This window comes from Perca flavescens, chromosome 15 (assembly GCF_004354835.1).
Source record: "Perca flavescens isolate YP-PL-M2 chromosome 15, PFLA_1.0, whole genome shotgun sequence".
Classification (NCBI taxonomy): domain Eukaryota; kingdom Metazoa; phylum Chordata; class Actinopteri; order Perciformes; family Percidae; genus Perca; species Perca flavescens.
In genome coordinates, this window is record NC_041345.1 from 11,000,753 (window position 1) to 11,019,497 (window position 18,745).

General features: G+C 40.8%; 1 protein-coding gene across 7 annotated transcripts in view; it reads right to left on the minus strand.

Moving 5' to 3' along the window:
• Window positions 1-30: 30 nt before the first annotated feature.
• Window positions 31-18,745, minus strand: part of arhgap17b (Rho GTPase activating protein 17b) — a 24,723-nt gene continuing 6,008 nt past the window's right edge. The window contains exons 3-21 of one of the 7 annotated variants that reach the window (XM_028599336.1): window positions 12,886-12,990; window positions 12,195-12,271; window positions 11,878-11,989; window positions 11,514-11,590; window positions 11,241-11,343; window positions 10,812-10,880; window positions 10,555-10,636; window positions 9,546-9,673; window positions 8,874-8,985; window positions 8,703-8,784; window positions 8,420-8,500; window positions 7,341-7,454; window positions 7,145-7,236; window positions 6,760-6,898; window positions 5,664-5,945; window positions 4,026-4,144; window positions 3,553-3,933; window positions 2,125-2,176; window positions 1,340-1,419 (exon numbers count right to left, since the gene is read on the minus strand). In XM_028599336.1, the coding sequence (XP_028455137.1) occupies window positions 2,169-2,176; window positions 3,553-3,933; window positions 4,026-4,144; window positions 5,664-5,945; window positions 6,760-6,898; window positions 7,145-7,236; window positions 7,341-7,454; window positions 8,420-8,500; window positions 8,703-8,784; window positions 8,874-8,985; window positions 9,546-9,673; window positions 10,555-10,636; window positions 10,812-10,880; window positions 11,241-11,343; window positions 11,514-11,590; window positions 11,878-11,989; window positions 12,195-12,271; window positions 12,886-12,990 (2,163 nt within the window). In that variant the 3' untranslated portion in view covers window positions 1,340-1,419; window positions 2,125-2,168. Of the gene's footprint in view, window positions 1,420-2,124; window positions 2,177-3,513; window positions 3,934-4,025; window positions 4,145-5,663; window positions 5,946-6,759; window positions 6,899-7,144; window positions 7,237-7,340; window positions 7,455-8,419; window positions 8,501-8,702; window positions 8,785-8,873; window positions 8,986-9,545; window positions 9,674-10,554; window positions 10,637-10,811; window positions 10,881-11,240; window positions 11,344-11,513; window positions 11,591-11,877; window positions 11,990-12,194; window positions 12,272-12,885; window positions 12,991-18,745 lie in introns of all 7 variants that reach the window. The other 6 variants (XM_028599334.1, XM_028599337.1, XM_028599335.1 and 3 more) reach the window with 6 other exon arrangements.

An 18,745-nucleotide genomic window follows, 5' to 3' on the forward strand; every position in this document is an offset into this window, starting at 1 on the left:
AATTAACTAATGAGAAGAAGCTGACAACACTTTACAATGTTGAACAATCTTTAATTATCAAGTGTAATGATGCATTGTATGATGCATTATGTGCAGAAAAGCCAACATACAAATGCTGAGAAGAAATAAAAAAAAAGGAAAGAAACAAAGAGCTGAAAAACACCCCAACAAGCTAAAGATGGTCAGTTTTAGTAAAAATTATACACAAAGAAGAATTTGGCTGTATTTGGTCATAGCTTTGAGGGGAGTGATCAGTTACACGCTGTGTATTGAAAATGCATTTATCACAATCAATTGGTTAGAAAAAATCCCTTTAAATGATAAAAAGCTAATCTTTGAGCATCTAAGTCATTTTGAGCATAAATCAGGTCAGTTGGAATCAAAATTCAGATAGAAAACAAAATAAAACTCTACCCCACTGGATTACTAGAAGGAAAACCACCTGAAATACCAAAAATACAGCATGTGTACTGTGGAGAGGACACCACTGAACAACTGCATTTTGTATTGCACAAAATATTTGGTCATTAACAACCATAATTGTAGCCGAGCAGCTCTAAATCTTTATTTAATTTCCTTTGGCCCATTTCCATTTCTTTGGTCCTTTACAGTAGTATGTTTAGGGTGGTGCTGAAGTGTGTGACAATTATTGAAAAGCCCTTCTAAAAATGCCAGTTGAAACTGATAAATTGGAAAATGATAAATAGATCATCAGTGGCTGGCTAACACTCAAATATCTCCACAACTCTGCTGAATAAAAAAAAAAATACTAGTTGTCGGGTCTATGTGGTGCTAAAACCAGATTCACAGATTTCTGTCTCCAAAAACATTCATAGCACTGAATCTATAATATCGACAGCAAGATAAAAAAAAAAAGGAGACAAGTGAAAGCTTAGCACCTGTTGAGTTGAGCTGCTATACAGTATATTCAGATTAAGTTCAATAAGCGTTGAGGCTAGCAAGGCTCTGCAGTCCAATCTTAAAATACCCAGCAGTATTTAGAACAAAAGGAGTGTGATATAAAACTAATAGCTGGATATAAGTTTTGTGGTTTTAGGTCTCTGGTTTGACTCTCAGCAAAACCGAAGAAAAGGCAGATATTTCTTTCTCCAGAAAGCACTCTGGCATCCTGTGAGTGGAGCGTGACAAGCTGGAGTAAACCGAAGCGTTTGAGTTACCTGTCGATTTTTGATTCTAAACATTCAAATCTGTTACATGAACCATCTGTGTGAAGGAAGAGTTTGATGAGAGCGATCCCTCTTTTTCTTCACAGAGCGGTGAACTCTGTCTGGATCTGAGGGTTTAGTTTCTGGGCTGGGGTGGTGGTGGGCTCTTGACCAGCAGAGCTCTCTCCTTGTTGGTCCGCAATCATCTCAGGGATGAGGGCTCGTCCAATCCCCTTTAGGAATAGGCCTCCGTCTGCATAGGACAGTTAGGGGGACTGATCAGCAAATGAATCAGTTTAGAGCTTGTCTTGAACTTGAGCTTAAGCAATGAACCAAACTTATATTAACACCACACACAGTTTCAAACTGGGGAGCGTACACGCCACCTTTGCACACTCGGTAAGACACCAAGGATCCATATTTCTATTAAGTCAACATTGCAATTATAGTACCGGTTAACGTTTTAGAGGTGGAGACAGTTATTATATTGGAAGAGTATCCTTGGTGTGTTAATTGTGAAATGTGACAAATGTTCTGCATAGATCTGTTCAAGAAAATGCACACAAACGATAACAGCACACTGTCAGTTTAAGGTCTTTAGTGTGTTTAGATGTGTGTAGTTTACACAGAAAATCGCATGTTAGTTATTACAGAAAACAGGCAAAAGCCATCCAACCATCAAGCATTGATGATGGTGTGGGAATCACAGGAATGTTAGTTTTGTTGGACAGCAGAGTTAAAGTGCAGGACAAATGCATAGTAAATATATGTATACAGTATAGGCATGGGCCAGTTACCGGTTAAGCTATAATTGCAATACAGTGAAACCATGATCATTTTGCCGAAGGTTATCATACAGTCAGAATCTCATACCGGCCCATGCCTAATACAGTATATGCACAGCAACATAGACATGCAGTGGACACAGAAGCAACACATCAGCCAATCAGATCCTTACCATTACCTGCCTTGCAAAGCTCATCTTACAGGCAGACCAGCAGCTCAGACATCTGTAATATTTACACATTTCCTGTCATGCATCAGATCACCACAGTTACATTTAGTGTGTGAGGCACTATGCCAAAGTGAAACCAAAAGCCAGAAAGATAGAGAGGAAGCTGAGATTACTCAATACTGAATAAAGTATTAGCAGACGATCAGCAAGTGATTCCAGTTGTTGCAATGCCTACACAGAAGAAGAAATCATGTTTAACAATGTTAAACATCAGTAAAGATGTGTTCCTGTTCATTACATCTGAAATTATGAAATGATTTTATTAAAAACGGTGCAGGAGTGCCTAAACAGTAAACTCCTTAATTCTTGGCTGGGATGTAACCAAGTGCATTTACTCAAGTACTGTACTTAATCTTAAGGCACTTGAGTACCGGTATTTCTATTTCATGCTACTTTACTGTATACTTCTACCCTACTACAATTCAGAGGCAAATATTGTATTTTTTACTCAACTACATTTATTAGACAACTTAAGTTACTTGGCAGATTTAGATAATACTAAATATGATCAACAAATAAATTATGATGTATTGTTAAAGATTAAGCTACCCAGCAGTTCATAAAGTAATTAAAATCAGCTCCACCTTTACCAACTGCAACATGAAAGTGAAGAACACATTAATTAATCAATAATTGTACTATAATTATATACAGTACTATACATTATTCTGGAATATGCAATTCTGCATAATGGGTACTTCTACTTTTGGTACTTTAAGTAATTTTATTTCCACCAATACTTGTGTACTTTTATTTACCGGTAAGTAGATTTGAATGTAGGACTTTTAATTGAAACGGAGTAAAGCAAATATTGTATAATATATTTTCTCAACTACATTTATTTTACAGCTAAAGTTACTAGTTCCTTTGCAGATTATGATTTTACATTCTAAACATATGAGCTTATAACATATGACAAACTGCTAAAGGTTAAACAACAACCGTATATAAAGCAATTAATTAGCTGCATCTCGACCAGCTACATTAAACATTAAAATGTCGCTTAAATAGGAATAGAACACTTACAGGAGCCTTTCACATAAGGAGTACTTTTACTTTGGTACTTTTGATTCCACTTGAAAAACTTGATCATACAGTACACGTTACACACACACACACACACACACACACACACAGAGGATTCTTCCACCAATATTTTTGTTACAGTATAAATACCCTTTCTTGATTTCCGCTGCCTGGTGTACATTTTCTGATTCTTTTTGAGCATTGCTGGTACTATTTATATATCATATTGCACACGTTTCATATACTGTATAATGAAGTATATGAATACTGAAAAGCATGATGTGTGAGGCACATGAAACTGTTTACCGGTTATTATTTTGGAGGCGGAGCCGGAAATGCCATTACCGTCGTCATTGGCATTGACTGCGGGTTGTGGGGGCGGCGGCATGCTGGGTCGGGGCCGTGGCCTGGGTGCCGGCCTGGAGGGGCGAGGGAGAGATCCAGAGTGGTAGAAAGACGGCGGGATGAAGTGCGATCCATCATGAGGCGGAGTGTCAGGTGGGGTGGGAGTTCTTGGGGGAGAAGGCTCTGACTCCCCCTGGGCCTGGTGGGCTTGAGGAGGCTGTGGGGGCGGGTGGCTCGGAGCATGGATTGGGCTGTCTTTGCCGAGTTGGCGTCTGGGGGTGATGGGTGGGTGATGAGTGGAGCCGGATATCTGGGTGTTGCTGGGCTGGGAGGCAAAGGTGCTGGACTGTTTGGGCGGGGCTGGGGCCTGCTTCTTTGTGCCTTTAGAGGAAAACATAATTACATGATATTAACAATATTGATGGTATTAAAATAATTAATAAATTAATAATTAGGAATGTACATTCTCTCACCTCTGCGAACCATGTGTGGACTAGGCCCCCTGGATCCACCCTGAGAATGGGGGGTTCCTACTGTAAGAACTGAACCATTCCTCTGGAGAGGAGGGGTGGACATGAGCTCACGGGCTGGGCTGTGGGAATACAATGAATCCAAATTTTAATCCATCAACATGTCATCTGTACTTTAACATATTTTAACAAAGAAGTGCTGGAAGAACTCATGCAAGCAATATACACTCACCTAAAGGATTATTAGGAACACCTGTTACATTTCTCGTTAATGCAATTATCTGATCAACCAATCACATGGCAGCTGCTTGAATGCATTTAGGGGTGTTTTCCAGGTCCAGACATTCTCCTGAACTCCAAACTGAATATCAGAATGGGAAAGAAAGGTGATCTAAGCAACTTTGAGTGTAGCCTGGTTGTTGGTGCCAGATGGGCTGGTCTGAGTATTTCCCAATCTGCTCAGTTACTGGGATTTTCACGCACAACCATTTCTAGGGTTTACAAAGAATGGTCTGAAAAAAGACAAACATCCAGTATTTGGCAGTCCTGGGGGGGCAAAAATGCCTTGTTGATGCTAGAGGTCAGAGGAGAATGGGCCGAGTGATTCAAGCTGACAGAAGATCAACTTTGACTCAAATAACCACTCGTTGCAACCGAGGTATACAGCAAAGCATTTGTGAAGCCACAACACGCACAACCTTGAGGCGGATGGGCTACATCAGCAGAAGACCCCACCAGGTACCACTCATCTCCACTAAAAATAGGAAAATGAGGCTACGATTTGCAAAAAATTGGACAGTTGAAGACTGAAAAAAACGTTGCCTGGTCTGACGAGTCTCGATTTCTGTTGAGACATTCAGATGGTAGAGTCAGAACTTGGTGTAAACAGAATGAGAACATGGATCCGTCATGCCTTGTTACCCCTGGGCGGGCAGGCTGGTGGTGGTGGTGGGGGGGGGGTGTAATGGTGTGGGGGATCCCTTTCGCCTTCAGAACTGCCTTAATTATTTGGTTCATTGATTTAACAAGGTGCTGGAAGCATTCTTTAGAAATGTTGGCCCACATTGATAGGATAGGGTCAAACACGGTATTAGTATGGTGTTCCTAATAATCCTTTAGGTGAGTGTATAAATGACATTTATAATTACTTTAGATGAATGTTATCACACGTGGAATAACTCACAAAACAATGTAAAGACAAGTGTAGAGAAGAGGATGCAAAATCATGAAATCAGTTTGATCAAAAGCACAGTAATGGGTTACATGCAAAATCAGACATTGTCACAGACATCAAACACTCCAACAGACACGCAGGCAAGAAAGAAGGGGAGTAGATCTCTAAAAATGGACTGGTCAATCATCACAACAAGCAGGAAGGATAACAGTTGCCTGTAATCAAAACATCACATGATTTGTGTTGCACTGCATTCTTAATTTGTGAAAATGAAGTAAAATTAAAAGCTGAGGACGTAATAGACACTTTATAATGATTTTCTAGTTTAGGCCTTTCGACATTGGAACAAAAAAACTCAAAGACCAATCAAACACACAACAAACAAAGTGCAGGTGAGCACAGGATTTGCTGATTGGCTGCGAGCAGGCGGTGGAATATTGTTGCTAACTCAGCTCGCTCTTCCTTACCTGCTCTCCTCTGCGCTGAGCTGGGTTACAACCTGAGGTTGCACTGTGGCTACCTGGACCCCACCACCCAGACCACCAACACCCCTACTAGCACCCCTCAAGCCAGGCTGTTCAGCCTCTGTAGCCGGGGACGGGAGCTGGAGCAGGGGATCAGGCTGGGCAGGACCCCCGGCTTCCAGAGGGGGCAATGGGGGTTGGAAGGTGGGTGAGGTTAGCTGTGGCTGCTTTCTATTTACAGTGTTGGTTCTACGTGGAGTGGGCTCCGGCTGTTTGTTAACAGTGCTAGGGAGGGGGGAGAGGGGAGAGAGTTCAGGAGGGCAAACTACACGCCATCAGACAGAATGAAAGAGCAAGAGACCGAGACAGACAGAAAGAGAGAGATGGTGCAGGAGACAGAAAAAGACGCCACTTCCTGAGTTCAATGAAACCAGTTCAGAAGGAAGGACCCAAAAAGGACATGAAACCACATGACAGTGACCTTTCAAATAGAACTTTGAACAGCGACATCTCTGCAGGTACAGAAGAGACAGATGCCACACCATACAAACAAAATGCAACAGAGGAAGCCCACACAAAACATAAAACCAGCAACCTACAGTGTGACCCAAGCTTTAATTGGGAAACAAAGGAGATAAACACAGAAGTACACAAGAGTAACACATGAGAATTATAGCTCTAGACAAAATGGTATCCCACTGAGACTGAAAAATGATCAAAATGGTTTGTGTGTTTTTTTTTTTTTTTTTTAAAGAGCTTTTTCATCACGTTTGGTACCAATCTTGAGGAAAACATAACTGATTAACTTGAGCTGAAATCACCTCAACATAACAAATGTGGTGCAAAAAATCACAAGAAAAACATCATTCCCTTCTTTTACTTATCAATAACTGGATTAATGGGAGCTACATTAGACTGCGACACAGCTTTGAAGTCTGGACTGGGCAGATCTTCCGTGGGTGTTTCTGTGACTGTGATGGACTCGTTGGCCACTACATAGAGAGCCGACACGACCGGGCCCCGTGACTCCTGCCTGCTCAGTGTCTTGGGACGGGACGAGAGGGTGAGGGGCAGGCTGAGGGTGGGGCGAGGCAGGTACCTGTCTTTACGGGGGGTGTGACTGTCCCCGTCCTGCCCCACTAGGCTGCCTGGGCGTTTCCTATCCAGGACGGGATCGGGGTCTGGCGTGGCTGAGTGGGTGGGCATGGCAAACATGCCTGACACATTGAAGTCCACCTCTGGAGTGAAGAAGGTTGGAAGCAAATTGAGAGACAAAAAATACAATGACGGTTAAGATGATCTTCTTATACATTTTGTTGGCACTGCAATCAATATATTCAGATAAAACACCAGTCTTTCATTCACATTCAAGGGACATTTCACCCCCTTAAATCTCTCGTGTTGTGTGATCTTTTCTGTTCTGTTCTCTTAGGTAAGACAGAGAAGAAGTACTTTTGCGAAAACAACAAACCAAGATGTTTTACCTTCAGGGAAGAACCAATCAGCATGCTGGATAATGGGCTCAATGATGGCGACCACATGGACTGATGTGGCTGCTGCCATCTCTGCCAGCGTCCTGAACACAACCAAAGACAGACAAGGACAGGAGGAAGCTTTATCAACCTCAGCTTCATTTTGTACTCGGAAAGGTAACATGATGTAACAATACACAGTTCTTACCCCTCAGTCTTTGCCCATAGCAGGTTGGGCCCAAGGACTATGGCGATGTTGCTGGGAGTCATCTTATTAACCTCACTGTTCTGAGCAAGTTTAGCCAGAAATTTCACCAGATACCTGAAACAGAGACTCCAATTACTTTAAAAACCTAAAGCCCCAAAGCAAACGGATGGCCTTGGTGTGGATAGGAGTTGTAGCAGCTCAACCAGAGTATATTTGTTTTTCTTAAATTGTTTGGGGATTTTGGCCTTGAAGGAGGTTTGAAGTGGTAAAAGTGACCAGTATTTTACAATATATACTAGAATTACCACGTTGCGGTTGTATGCCTCAGCCAACCAGTCAACTTGCAGTTTACATCCATGTCTCTCCAGACTCAATCTATGTAGTGAAGATTTTAAAGCAATTTAATAAAAAGGTATAAAGTGTATTTTATCTTCAACTGGGCATCACAGAAGATATATATACACACAATACTATACTATACAATCACTACTGTTTCAAGGTGGACACCCATGATTAGTGTCAATTTAGTATCTTCAGTACCATTGACAATCAAAATCTCACAAAATATCACTTCATTCTTAAGTCCAAGTGGATTTTTGTGCCAAATTTGAAGAAATTCTCTCCAGGGGCTCCTGAGATATCACGTTCACAAGAATGGGATGGACGGACATCTCCAAAACATAATGCCTTTGGCCACGGCTGTCACCCGGGCAGAGGCATAAAAAAACATAAATTAGAGAGAACTTAAAAATATAAGGATAATTTAGTTTCACAGGAATAAGTTCTCTCTTTATTTTTCATAACCACTTTTCAATCTTCAACCCTTCAAATTTATCTTGGGACCCCGGGTTGAGAACCATTGTTATAAGCAGAAGTGAGTGCTCTATTGAGACGTCTAATAAGGCATCAACATGACTTACTGAACTAGGTAGAATCTGCAGAATCACTTATGAAAGTGAAAAACGGAACAGAAATTAACTCCATACACTCCGTTCTGTTGATTTACTTTTTGAAACGATGCAAAAACACGTTGTGGTGCATCATCTGAACGGACACAAAAAAGCTAAAGATGCTCTTACCTGAGGTTTGCTTTGTGAGTCTTTGGCAAATGGTCACATGTCACCCACAAGGCCTGAAGCCTCTTGTCAGGGTCAGACACACTGAAACCACACAACCACACACACACACACACACACACACACACACACCACACACACACACACAAGCTTGTTACACAAGTACCAGAATATCTAAAGCAACCTGGGAGCACACTGCTTCAGGTGTATGTGTTTAATGCTTATTAGCACAGAGTGAGCTTGTTTGACAGGATATTAAAAGAGCCATATCTGTGTGTCTTCTTACTTGGAGGCCTGTGTCCACTCATCGTACAGGCCAAAAGTCATTAGAGGTTCAGGAAGTTCCCTAAGGTAGGATTTCAGGGCTCCTGTGTATGAAGAGAAAAGCTATGAGAAAATGATCTCGACCAGATGGTTTAATTTTATTTTTTTTGTGGATTTGTAGAAGAGGTTGTACCGGCGACGGCGTGGGGATCAGAGTAGAACTCCTCAAGCTGCGAGGTGGAGCAGTCCAGCGCTGCTTTGAGCTTCTTCAGTTTGGAAGCTCCGGCAGCTATTCTGAAGAGACCCTGCCGGGAAAATGTAGAGAAAATGACAGATTAGTGCTTTTTTCGAAAAGGTAAAGGGTACGGGTTTCATCCTAAAATTAAAGAAGTGAGTCTGGGTTGGTATCAGTAAAGGAGAAGTAAAACACACAAAGTGTGTCTACTAAATGACTGAGAAAGTCAAGTTGAATCGTTTTTGTTAGTAATAGAGATGTAGCTCTTTCGGGATGAGTAGCAGACAGATGTACAGCAAGAGTTTTGTTTGCGTTAATAAAACTGCCCTCCTTGGGGAGTCCAGTGATATGGTTAAATTTTTAAGACTGCAATAGTGATCATGCTAATGCATACCAGATGTCTGCACACACACAGTGCTTGTTCCCTCAGCCTGTGGCCTGTCAGGCAAATTGACCACAAGTTGGCCACAGATGTTTCCTGACTGTATGTGCCATTTCTATATGAGTAATCTCCTTCCAGCTCCGACAGAGTGAAGTTTTATGGGTAGACGTTTTTGTCCAAATTCTGGTTAATTAACCCTCAACTTTGCCCTAGTTTCTCCTACTCTTCTGCCATCACTCTATCCATACCTCCTCCTTCATGCCGGTCTCCAGCAGCATCATGACGCAGGCCTCCAAAGGCAGAGCGATCTCACGGTTACTCCTCTTCAGGTGTTCCTCCAGAGCCATGCCGAATGCCGGCTTCTCCATCCAGCCGTCTGGGAGAGAAGTCAGTGTCTTTACACTTAGTGCAGACTAGTGTTTGACAGCATTTCTGTTCTTTGTCTGTCAATTATTCTTCTATAGTTAATAATGCTAGGTGTAATGAGCTCTCCTTTCATCCCACTGCCTTGCTGTCACAAGTGATGCTTTCCCTGTCTGAAGTCTTTATCATGCACATGCATACATGTTAAAAGCCTAGAAATCCTCTTTCTCCAGGAGAAATCTAGTCAAGTAAATCACGTTTCTTCAATCCCCAATTAAAGAATTTCTCATTAACATACTGCAGGAAGCGGATTGTAACCTGGTTACTTAAGTGCATGTAAACACACTATGGAAACACAACTTAGGAGAGAAACTGAGATTTGATTTTAGTCATTTTGTTTTCTGGAAAATGACTTTGGAAGTGACTTTGCTCCTCTTTATTACCATCAGTCTGCTGTATGTCCACCTCTAAGCTGTTAGTAATTCATTAAATAGAACCAGAGAAAAAACAGATGTGGCATTAGATAAGTCTGAGACAATGGAGCTCCGTAAGTACTAAAACTTGCGTGGTGATTATTGACTAGTGATATTACTGTGATTGTGCTCAAAGTTGATAAAGAAAATACAAACACGGAGAAAGAGAGAGAAATGCTTTGCTTCCATTGAGCGGACTCTGTTTTGATTAATTTTATTTGCACTACCGTCAAGGACGGGTACAAACTAACAAGCCAGGCAACATTTCTAGAGTATAGAGCAGCTGGTGTGCTGTAGAATGTGTTAACGAATACCAGCTCTAAAACTACATTGGGGTTTAATGATGAATGCATGCAAATGTTATGCTCTATTATATTGTTTGCAGATTTAATGAATGCATGTTTGATGTCTTGATGTTCACCTTGCTGTAATTGGATAGTTGGTATAGCTGCCTCCAGAGCTGCCAGAGACCTCCTGTGGTAGTCTGCCTGCGCCTCTAATAACTGGTAGACATACACATACAAACAAACAAACATACATAATCACAGTTCATATAAACAAACCTTTGGCATACAATGAAGCAGGAATTCAACAAATAATACAGTTATAGTGGAATGGAACATATTTGCAACACATTTCCATTTTAGTTCTAGGTCTTTTACACTGAGGTGCACCCACCATGACAAAATAGCGTGCATGATCTCCCTCTTTGGAACCAAAGTTGTACAAATCCGCAGCGAGCTGGTCCTGTAGGATTAAAAAAATATATATATTTCCATACATGGCAAAGAATTATGGCAACCTTAAACCTTCTGCTTTACTTTGCACAGAAACCTTTAATTAAGACGCAGATGAACTCCAGATGACAAAACAATGACCTTTAATTACGTGGTCTAATAATGTGCATAACATGTTTGTTCCTGTTACAAAGCTTCCATTGTTCAGACAGTTCATAAGATATCCTAACCTGATGAAGAGACCCTGGCTGGAATGTACAGCCATCAGATTAAAAGTGTCTTGATTAAATACTGTGTATACAGCATACCGCAGTGAGTGAGTAATAAATTAGAAAACTGAATTGCGATAGAGATTTAAAACAAGATCTACCTTGCATATTTCTACTTTGTTGAGAGCCTCGTCCATCTCGTCTTTGAGCGAATCAGTCTTAGCTGCCATAGCCTGGTTGTTGGACTTTGTAGCCTGGTACCACCTGCAGGCCAAAACATTATTTAGACACTTGGTCTACTGTTAGCATGAGCATATTTGATTTGAAAAAGTTGCCTTTCTTTCTATCTATGCAAACTTTTGTTCATTTGCAATTAAAGTTAACATTTAATAATAATAATAATAGAGCTGAATCAAAACTAAGAGCCAGTGTACCTTGTCTTGGCTGAGTCATAGTCCAGAACCAGTTTGGCGAGTTGTTTTCGCTGTTTTAGTATATTGGGAATCTCGACCTGTGAGAGAAACAGTGAGGATTATGAGTACAGCATGAGTACACACGCATGTCATTAATAGTCAACACTGAGAGAAACCTTTACCGTGAGAAAATGTTGCGAATATGAATCATGCAGAATGGTGATGTAACACACAAGATGCCAAAGGCCATGTTGAATTTGGCACAATCCGAAGATTAAACACATAGTGTGTACAGATCCTGTACAGGCTTTTTTACAATTTAAATACAGATCTATGCAGGTCATAAGGGATCACTACAGTATGAAGAGACTTGCAGTGTTTTCACCTCAGCCAGCTGGTTGAGAGGATCCAGGATGTCTCTCTCAATCTGGACTTCATGGTGCATCAGTTCAGCCGCTAGTCTGCTTTCAGCTTCCCCACACACATCCATCATCTTGCTGCTCACACACAGGAATGTATTGAAATTATCACTACTTTTCTCACAGTGAGAAAAATGTTAATGTAAAAGAAAACACCCAGACACACAAGAGGCCCCTTGTTAGATCCTTCACATTCCTTCGACTCAATCGATCACTTTCAATGTTGTATTATGTTTAATTGAGATTAATGGAATTTTATTTTTGAGAAAGACAGGTATCTCACCCAATCAGACTCTCGTCTCCCAGCTGACTGCCTCCCTCCTGCATGGCCTGGGACAGCATCGTCAGGGGCAGCTTTTTCTGCAAGCAGATCAGCAAATCATGTTTAGCCTACCTTAAGTATGTGGGGAACAAATAGCCAAAAGATAACCCAATGACAAGCTAATTAGGCATTTTAGGTAATTACTGCAAATAATCTTTATTTTTCAGCCATAAATATCAAAAGCTGTTGGGAGTTTTCCTCATTCAATAATTATATCCTAAAAAATATAAAAGTACGACAAAGTAACATAACACTGATTCCCTCAGAGTTTTTTCAGTGTTTGTGTGTGTGTGTGTTAGGTCTGTTATTCAGTGATAGTGAAGCTGGCAAGAGGCCAGTGCTGAATATTTTCCTCTTGAGTGTCTCTCATATCAATGTGTTGCATTAAGAGGAGATCCTGTTTTATAGCACAAGATAGCAGGTCCTTGCTAATACTGACAATGGTGTCACAGTGATTCACCCTTATTTCATTTCTGTATGAGCTACAGAGTGACTGACAGTAAAGTGGAAAACTTTACATAGAGATCCTGACTATGTAGGGTGTTGCTAACATGCTGAGATAGTAAGATGAAGTTGTTCAAAGTTGCAAGTGTCTACAAAGTGCAACTGCCGAATGAAAAAGTAAAGTAAAGAGAAACTGAGCGCCACTTACATGTCTCTTCTCTGTGTCTGTGCCCAGCTGACCCTGCAGACAGGACACCAGCCTCTTGTGTGTGTTGTGAGACACCAAACGCACCAACTCCAACCGCCTCTCGATCTGCATGTGCACACAAAATGTTATAAAATCCGCACAAACAAAACAGGCCAACTGTGACTGTATAGGATACATACGCACACATTTTTCCTGTTTAACCGAAACAATCCAGGTGAGAGTTACAAATTAAAAACACAAGAAGCTGCACCAGCGCACATCCATCTCTAAACTTTCCATCCTGCTCTTGTTATTGAAAGATGATGGAGGATGTCAATGCTGTTTGTCTAGCTGTATTCTGCAGCGTGCAGTGTTGCAACAGGCAGCTCTGACAGCCAGATGGAAAGAATCATGGCAGATAAGTAAGAGACTGATGTATTGTGGTCTTTACTGCAAACAGGGAAAGCTTCTTTGTCTCAACATATGAGTACTCCATGCAGAGATATCAGGAAGAACAGATGAATCATTCTGACTGCAGGCCTGATCTACTGGTAATAGTTCATGAGCAGTAAAGTATCATATGTTGTTTTGCATGTTTTAAGCCCTTATCTATAAATCATGTATGCTTTACCTTACATATTCAGATTGCTTTTCTACATTCCAGGCCAGTGGTTTAAGTTAATTTCACTGCCAATATTGAATACCCATTCAATAAATTTTTCCCAAAATCTAAACTCTGTGTAATGGTTACTTCACCGCAGCAACTCATTAGAAAACATAAGACAATGCACACAAGGGATTGCTTTGACCAAAGGAATGTAACTTACAGCAGAAACAGTGACTTTTATAATGTAATTGACACAGAAAATGTATTCAATGTGAAACGGTCATACAGTATATGGCCTATGGTTGATACCCAATAGTTACTATATATAAATTCATTTCATTTGTGGAAGTTATATTTCCTTCACATACACACAGCTAAAACTTGTTCATTAAAAGAACAACCCATTAGGAGTAAGCAAAATGTATAAAGTTATCTGTAATACATTTTCTGGAAATTTCTGGTCTGTTTTGGACAGTCCAGTAATATAAAATCAGATCAAGTTACTTCACCACATTGAAAATGTCAAAATTATATAAAAATCCAATATAGCCATAAACCTGTCCTGTTAACTGATTTGCAACATTGCCCACAATGGCCTAATATAAAAAGAGGTATTACTGCAGAAAAACACAGTATCCAAGAGCTCAAAAATCAATCCTAAAATACAAAAAACGCTGATGTTTTAAAAATGTTGTACCACTGAAAGAAGTTGCCATTTCACATCCAACTCTGTGAGCTCAGATGTCCGTGTTCTTGAATGCACCACACGTGAGAGTTTTCAGCATAGATATAGAACATATTACATATATTGTTTTATATTTATGGTTTTCAGTCCCTCCTTGCAGCTTTATGACCATGTGACAATAATGTTACTCTGACTACTCTGAAGTCTCAGGTCTCTGCTTGTTGATTTCCATACGTTACTGAAATGAAGTGAAGCCAGTGGCAGAATGGTTTAAATAGTCTAATAACTAATACTTTGGGAAATGCAGTAATGTCAAGTATACAAACATTATAGTTAACTTGTTAAAGTGTGCAAAATACTAGTATAGTAGTTTTTAAAGCTACATTGTGTAAGAATTTCTCCCATCTAGCGGTGAAATTATATAGGACAACCAACTGAATATTACTTTCTAGCCCCTCCCATTCCGAGCGCGTTTTAACTCCTACGGTGGCCGTATTATTCGAAGAAGTACGACTTCGTCCGGGAGTGTTCCTTCCAGTGTAATAATAGTTTTACGTTATTTTGGTACCATTTCATTGCTAACATCAGCTATCAGGTTCCCAAACATATGCAAGCTAATGTTAGTAAAGTATCAGTGCTATTGTTATTCTGTATATTGTACGAGATTAATAGTTTAAGGCAATGTTTACAGCGCAAGAGAGAAGCCAAGGAGGTTTGTGTTTTTAATATATTTCTCTGAGAAGTATGAAAAATCATGTCAACGAAACCGAAATTAGCTCTTAATATCTCCATCGTTTACACGCAGCTGTTCCAGCTCACATGACGTGAGTTGTCTGCCAGGGAAATCACGACACATGATTACGTTTATGTTACAAGGTAGACAATCTTTTTTCATCATCGACGTGAGGAAAAGTATCCTAGACGTTGTTATGCACAACCATGCTATAGTTAGCCAAGCAACTATAAAACTTTGAACTTACACAAAATAGGCAGAATTACCTTTTGAGAAGAATGCAGGCAACTTTGATGTCCCTTTTTAAAATCCTTGCTCCTTATGAGCTCCTTCCATCTTGGAAAAGCCACTCCAATATTAACTTTGGTCTTGTTGCTTTGCCTGTCGCATTATCGTTTTAATTCTCTTTTTAACTTCCTTGACGACTCCGTTACATGTCCTAGAGAATAGGCGTGATCCTTCATCTTCAACAAGCTTTCAAATAATAGAGTAATCTTCTCCCTGTCCCTGGCATTCGTCACAGTGCCACAGAGTGTAAAAGCGCAAAAGGCGGTTGTATGTCCCTCTTTGGCTAATGTATTTTAAAGATGGAGGTACAACATGACGGCCGTCATTTGAGCGAAAAGCTCGTATGTATTCTGAATGATTCTAAATGGCAGATTATACGCTTATGAGAATATTTTGATTAGTTGGTGGAAGTATTTACACATGAATGAGCACATATTTGTGAAAGAACAAAGTTTTTTTTGCTATGAATCAACTAAAAAAAAGCTTTAAAGCCATTTCATTCAATGTAATGTGTTGCTCGTTTCAAATATCATTGAAGTATTCACTTCCTCTTCCTGTTTGAGTGTAAACATCTAGCGGTCTCACTACATCCCCTTGTTTGTTGTCTGATCCCCATCTTGCTCTCACTCTTCTTCCTTTAATTTTATTCTCGCTAATTCGCTGTTCTCTTTACAACATGTCTCTTACAATGCTCTCACTCACACACACTTTTCCTCCTCCCTTTCCCATTACTCTCGCCTCCCTCTTTCCTGCAGCTGTTGCTCCATGCCAGACCACAGCTGGATTTGGCTTCCTCGCCTGGACCCAATTGATTTGCTCACCATTCAGATGATCCCCAGCTCTGATTAATGCATAGAAGTCTAGCTCCATCTGGTGACAGACCAATTGGATCCAGACCTCCAACACTCGGTGCCAAGATGGAAAGAAAGAGGCCTGAGTGACTTCAGTGTGGGCGCAGACTGGATACAATGGGTGATTGCATTGTCTCTGAGTTTTTCATGAGTGTACAGAATTGCAGTCTGTTTCGCACCATTTACATTTGAAATGTCTCAAAGTTGAACTATCCTTCTCGGTTACTTGTCTGCTTCTTTTTACCTATGGCGTTATAGTATTGGCATAGATTAAATAATGAAAAATACTCCTATAACCTCCTTTTAACATAACCAATTAAAAAGTAGTCTGTTAATCTTAACCTTCAATTAGCCAGCTTCACGTCTCAATATCAGCCGGCTTTACTCTGCTCACAGAAAGAGTTCTGGCCTCAGGGTGAAACTAAATTATGGAAACAGACTCTTGCGAGACACACACACACACACACACACACACACACACACGCACACGCACACGCACACGCACACGCACACACACTGAAGTCATAGAGTTGAGGAGGGAAAAAAAAAAACGCAGGAAAACTCCCTGATCATAGGCACAGACAAGCACACACAATCCCTTAGGCCTGCCTCTCCAGTTATGGAGCTGTCCAAAGGTTTACAGGACAGTTACTGCCATCTTTTTTTTCCAGACAGCAATGAAAATACTGAACAGAGCTAGCTAACGACCTCTGACCTGCCACAGCAAAAACAATGTGGAACGTCTAGTGAGTCACAGAGGAACCCAGGAGGGTGGATACAGTTTTTTTTTCTGGCTTGGAGCTGCTTTGGCAGACTGGATAGCTGGTGAACTGATGGCTGATCTTTTTTGGCAGGATGGCTGGTTAGCTGATGACAGAGCAGAAACAGGATCTCCAAATAATCATGTCTGCTTAAAGAAATAGTTTGACTCGCTTATTCTCTTTCAAGTCTAGAGTTAGATGAGAAATATCACAATATTTTTGACTAAATACACCAATGTCCATATTGCGGCAAATATTAGATGAACTGAATATTAAAAGGCAAAACAGCTAGTAAGCAAACAGCTAGTAAGTCTGGTAAGTTTAGAAAATGAAATCACTTTAATGTAAAGCAGCCTTTAAAACCAGGTAAAGATAACATGTCATGTCACGATAATTAGGTTACCTTCGGACAAAGCTAATCTAGCCATTTCCCTCCGTTTCCAGTCTTCCAGCGAATCTAAGCTAACCAATTCCAACATATGAGAGCAATATGGATCTTCTCACCTAAAACTCTGCAAGAAAGCTAATAAACATGTTCCCAAAATGACAAACACTTCCTTTTACAGAACGAGCCGGTGTTCTCAACGACAAGGAAAACTAACACTGTAGTTGTCTGTTGAGCTCACTCGCTGGTTAGCTGACAGATACCTGCTTAACATACAGTATCAGATATGAATATGCTCCAGTAGCCACAACAGCAGCCCATTGTGTATCCCAATCAAATACTAAGCTATGGGACCAGTTCCAGCCTTACTCTCTTCTGTAGGCTATGTGAAAGCCTCCTCAACTCTCCCACTGAGGCTGGACGTGCCCTAACAAGACAAATGTCTTGGCCGAAGGACTTTGGAAAAAATGGAAAAGAAAAGACTATTACTACGACACCATGGAAATCATAGTGTCAAATTTCAAGTTGGACAGTACATGGAAGGGGTTGTGGGAGCGTGTTGGGGAGGGGGGGAAAGGAAAAACTATTCTTTCTCTGCTCATGTTTGGAAAGAGGGGAAAACTTTCCCAGCTAGTGTGATTCAATTTAAATGCTGACACTGATTCACAGCTCTAAGAATTAGTAAACTGTGAGCTACACATTTATTTATCAACATGACTGTAATCATGGCACAGATTCTGACTTGGAGCTCGAGTTGTTATGCTAAAAGACATCCAAGCCACTTCAACTATGCTGACCCCTTGACAATCACATTCCTCACTGAGAGCTGGAGCTAAAAGAATGTCTAACGCAGCACAAAGCTCCTGTCGTTCAGGTCGAGGACCAAAGACGAGAGAAGCATTCTCTGGAAGGGTTGGGTCGGTTTGTGCGCTGTGCTTTTGGGACAATGGTGTATGTTTAAAATTTAACTATTACCACTGTTAAAACAAAAAACAAGCCTCAACCGTCTTGAGTACAGCAAAACAACTGCATACATTTTTGCTTAAAGATCATCTTGCTCACCGCCAAGTGTTTGTGTTGTGTGCAAACTGTGTGTGCATGGGGTTCATAGTTCACTGCTGCATGTCATAAAACATTGACTTCCATGATTGAATGAGAGGCTTGATCTTCACCTTCACTTTTAAAATAACTTTCACAAAAGCACTCCATTCTACTGTAAATATGCTCTGCTTTTCTCAGCCTCTCTTGTATTTCTTTACACTCTTTTCCTAGCAGTGATCTCATATAGTTTCACTGGTCAGAGTACTCCCATCCCCCCAACACACACACACACACACACACACACACACACACACACACACACACACACACACACACACACACACACACACACACACACACACACACACACACACACACACACACACACACACACACACACACACACACACACACACACACACACACACACACACACACACACACACACACACACACACACACACACACACACACACACACACACACACACACACAGCAGAGAGAGAACATTGCCAGGGTTTGCCTTGAGT